At 38.1% G+C, this 4,975-nt stretch overlaps 1 protein-coding gene across 1 annotated transcript in view; it reads right to left on the bottom strand.

Moving 5' to 3' along the window:
- Positions 1-2,655: 2,655 nt before the first annotated feature.
- LOC101863185 overlaps positions 2,656-4,975 on the bottom strand; it is a gene marked incomplete at its 5' end in the record, with an annotated part of 4,098 nt that continues 1,778 nt past the window's right edge. Inside the window, 1 exon segment of the mRNA XM_005098027.3 lies at positions 2,656-2,999. Coding sequence (XP_005098084.2) covers positions 2,903-2,999 — 97 coding nt within the window. The 3' untranslated portion in view covers positions 2,656-2,902.

Here is a 4,975-nt window from a genome sequence, read left to right on the forward strand (position 1 = left end):
TATTATTATATGGTTATGGTTATAACCCCTCACCCACCCAACCCCCAAATTTAAAATCTTTTAGAGTCTTTGTTTTGTGTTGTTGTTGCTGGCAGGTTGTTTTGTTCTTTTGTTATTTTGTTGTGTTTTTTGTGGGTGGGGGTTGCATGACGTCACAATGACCCCAATGTGACTTCAACGTGAGTGGAGACCCTTGGTATGTCAAGTTAGTCAAGTAAGTTCAAAATGGGGATAGGGGTGGGCTCAATTTGACTTTTTACTAATGGCTCAGCTGGCTGCTGTTACATGTGCTTAGTTAACTTCGACCTTCACGAATGAACTGAAATATTAGGCAAATGATAATGACACTCTTTGATCATCTAGCAATTAGAAATGTCTTTATCTTTTTAGTTTGCAATTACAGTGGTATTACAAAAGATAAGTGTTTGTTTTTGGTGTTTTGCGACGCTCACAACTGCATTACGTTTTATGAGCTCGTAGGACACATTAAACATTTTCAGTTTGGTGGGAATTAATTTTGATTTTTGCCCGGGTGGCTGCTGAAGCCTACTCTTATCGATTTAGAACCACAAAAAGATCTTTAACGTGTGCAACGGGCACATGTGACCTTTGAGAGTTGTCACCCTTATCCGAGAAGGCAAGATGTTAGATCTTTCGTTATCTAAAACCAGGGGTGTGACTGACCGACAGCAAAAGTAAAAGGAAGAAGCCAAGGAGTAGTAGTAGAAAAGCTGCAGAAAGAGGAGGGGGAAATGGGCGGGTAGGGGGACAGAAAGAGGAGACTAAATAATACGATAGAACATGGTTAGAAAGCAGGAAAGGAGGGGGGGGGGGGAGAAAATTTCAGAAAAGGAAATTTCCCGTCGCAGTCAGGTTTCGAACCAAGGACCTATTGAAGGAGGGGCGAACATCGTAACCTTTAAACCACGAGAGCACTCCAAAGGTTATGTGTACTTACACATACACATAACTCATCATCCGGTGCCTTGCCGACTGGCGTGGGCGATCATGGACTTCCACTTCACTCTGTTTTGCGTTGCAGCAATGGTGTCTGTTGTTCTTGCTGCTCCTAGCCATGTTGTCATCTTGTCCAGTATCTTTTCCCTCTGTCTGCCTCTGCTTCTCTTTCCATCAAACTTGACTGTAGTTACAATATTCCCCAATGCTTCTTTCCGCATTGTCTGTCCGAAGAAATTTGCCTGTCACTTTCTTATATTCGCCATAAGCTGTCTTCTACAATTTACTTCAAACAAGACCAAGACCAAGACCACACATAACTAGAAAGTGTTTAGATACTTCGTGCTAAAACACTCCTGCTCCATAAACATTTCCTCTGTCTGCCTTTCTGTCTGTCTGTCTGTCTGTGTCTGTCTGTTTCTCTGTCTCTCTCTTTGACTCTCTCACTCACTCTGTCTGTCTGTCTGTCTCCCTCTGTCTGTCTGTCTGTCTGTCTGTCTGTCTGTCTGTCTGTCTGTCTGTCTCTCTCTCTCTCTCTGTCTCTCTCTCTCTCTCTCTCTCTCTCTCTCTCTCTCTCTCTCTCTCTCTCTCATATGTAGCACCGTGTGCTCAGTAATCTCACTGCAGTTGGTATGAATGAATTTCTATAAATTTATCTGTCTGTTGTTTTGTTTTGTTTTGAATGAGCCGTTTACTGCGTGTCAACAATTGAAATTCCTATCTCAGTGGGTGGCTATGGTCAAACGGCATTATTTCCACCTTTTTTTAAAGAATGTTTGGCTTGTACATAAATTCAAAGTTATTTAGGACTCTAGCAGCAGTTTTTGAAGTATTTTTGATCAACTTTTATATTATTAATTTTGATAATGTACTGTTTTCCCAGATTGTTACCATAATGTAGAAAGATTTATCAAAATTGCAAAGCTTATTGCAAAGGTTTAGAATGGGTGTTTTCATATTGAAAGACATAATCCTTACAAATGAACAATCTCTGATTTATCCTACAACTTGACTTTACCTAATAGGCTCATCGCCGTTGGAAACAAAATACTTGAGTTCGATCTCCACTCGTGGACGTCTATTTAATCGAGAGGCTGTGCATTTCTACTTAAGTGTAATATCCCAAGTTGGGCTGATTCTGTAAGGCATGGGCAAAGCAGTGTTTTCCTTAAACGGTCCATATTGTGTTAGAAAAGGCGGAAAAGCCTCATAGCCACAACAAAAATACATTGAAGTTCAGAATTCGAATCCTTAGATGGAATACAGTCTCCTTTCACATCTCCAAAAGTTGTTCTCTTCAGCTGATGAGATTACTAAGTCCTCTGCCCGATAATACGAGATCTCTTGTGTCTTATTGGTAGTTTAGATCTCTTGTGTCTTATTGGTAGTTTAGATCTCTTGTGTCTTATTGGTAGTAAGGTCTTTGTTGCAGAGGTTATTGTTTCAATTGTTGTTGATGTCTATGTTGGTTTTGTTGCTCATGCTTTTATTGATATTGCTGTTGCTATAGTTGTTCATGAGGTTGTTGATATTGTTGTTGCCGCTATTGTTGTTGTTGTTGTTGTTTTTTCTTGTTTTTGTTGCTGTTGTTGATATCATTGCTGCCATTGATGTTGTAGTTATAGAAGTTTTTTTCTGTTTCTAATAACAATAGTGTACTTCTAAGACGCAAGAATATAACTGCATATCACAATGACATGATCATTCAATAATTTTGTTTATTCCTATCGGGTGAATTGTATAAAGATACGAAAGTAGATTTTGAAAGCATAGCTACAATCATCAAAAAATAATAACAACAATAATAAAATAAAAATAACAGTTTAAAGGACAGAGACAAAAAAAAACTATTTTCTGCAAAAAAACGTAACAATATTGGCTATATAGGACACCAAGTAATTAAACTGTTGTGACCACAGGAAAGAGTTGGACGTCGTCTTTGTTCTTATCCAACAACAACGGATGAGTCGAAGCTCTCCTTGCAGTATGAGGGCAGCTCGAAAGCGCTCTCGTCGACTGAAGCTCTAAAGTTAGTCAGAATACTGTGGACGATAGAAAGAATGAAATGTTAAGAACTGATTTTCCTTTTATTTATTTTTTAATTAGTTTTTGCGCTCTGCAATATTGTATCAAATAAAATGCAAGATTTCATTTCAGATGTTTGCATTAGCTTTGTTCTATACAATATATAAGTCAAATAGTTGAGAACGATAAATAGAAATAAATAAATTCATTTTAGATTTTTGAACTTGTTTTGGCGCTATACAATATAGTATCAAATAAAAGGCATGATTTTATTTCAGATGTTTGCATTAATTTTGTACTGTATCGACAGACAGACAGACAGACAGACAGACAGACAGACAGACAGACAGACAGACAGACACGGATAAGCAAAAAATGACTAAAAAATAGCGAGATGTATCCATTTTCTTAGGTTAGGTCTGAATCGTATTCCTTACTCCGGGGTATACAGTGGTGTCCAAAAGAAACTTGAAAATGTAATCACCCAATCATCGTGTTAAAGCCCTGCACTACCCACTCATGCTGCATACCAGTTTAAAGCTAAAAAAAATTATGCATCATCTTACACATTAATATTTCATCTATGTTTACAGACACCCAAGATGTCAACAGATGTGGTCACTCAAAATTGACCTTAAAATATCAGGCTTGGCACAATTGTGCGAAATCAAAGAAACGTGAAAGTGTGAGTTCATGCTTGTATTTAATTGAGGTGCATTGATATTGGTGGAATGGACATGTATCGAATATCAAATGGAAAGAGAATATTATTGTCTCTGCAATGAACAGCATAATATTCTGATGATATTTTCAAACGTTTTGGAAAACAAGAGTAGTCACAAATACCTTGCAAAACCTGGACTTAACATTGCATGTGCTCTTTGCTATTTTGTTTAAAAGCCATTGGTTTCGTGTGGAGCACGAAACCTATTTTGCACATGGACTGTGTTAGTTAGATTTTGGGCTTTAACGTCTGTTATTGGGGAACAGATAGTCAAGAAATTGCCACTGTTTTGGGTGGTCTGGGGTGGAATGAACAAAACCACCCTCGTGTGAATCACCGGATGGCTTGGTTTAGTGGACTTACGTCACGCAATGCTGGAACGTCATGTCTTACATTTTCGTCATGGTGTCATTTAAGTAGACATCTCTACGCATAGCAAAGTATTTTTCCACAGGGCCAATGCATTTGGACAAGTCTTGAGAAACCAGGTCATATCAACGTTGGGGTGGTCACCAGGAAATAGCCATGAAACCTACAGGTATGTGATGTACCATGAAATAGAAGCTGAAGAAAAGCAACTTTGCTCCCAATTCAAACCTTTTATTTGCATCTCTCTGTAACATTTGGGATGAAATGACAGACAATTATGTCCAAAATAAAAAAATAGAGTTGATGCCCAGCGAGTCCATGCTGACCAGACCATCAATGATTTATTTATAGAGGCACCAGCCATCCATGTCCAGGTGCTGTTTTAGCCTCTCGCGAGTCCATGCTCTACACAAAACCAGTGGCTCCTAAGCAAAATATCAATGAGCACATAAGGTTAAGTCAAAGTCTTGCGTGGTATTTGAGATTACTCTGTTTTCATCTTTGTTGAAAACTATCGTAATAAAACATTGTTTATTTCAGAGACAAAATTCTCCATTCGTTAGATATGCAATGTATGTCAATTCTATTAATATTGATGCTCCCCAATACACTCGCGAAGACAATTTCACGTTTCTTTGATTTCTCACAATTTGCCAAGCCTGATTTTTCTAAAGGCCAGTTTTGAGTGATCATATCTCGGTCGTCTCTTAACATAAAAGAAATATTAATGTGTAAGATGATGCACAATTTATTTAGCTTTACATTGGTATGCTGCATGAACGGGAACTGCAAGGCTTTAACACAATGATTGGGTGATTACATTTTAAAGTTTCTTTTGGACGCCATATAACACACACACACACACACACACACACACACACACACACACACACACACACA

This window comes from Aplysia californica, unplaced genomic scaffold (assembly GCF_000002075.1).
Source record: "Aplysia californica isolate F4 #8 unplaced genomic scaffold, AplCal3.0 scaffold00170, whole genome shotgun sequence".
Classification (NCBI taxonomy): domain Eukaryota; kingdom Metazoa; phylum Mollusca; class Gastropoda; order Aplysiida; family Aplysiidae; genus Aplysia; species Aplysia californica.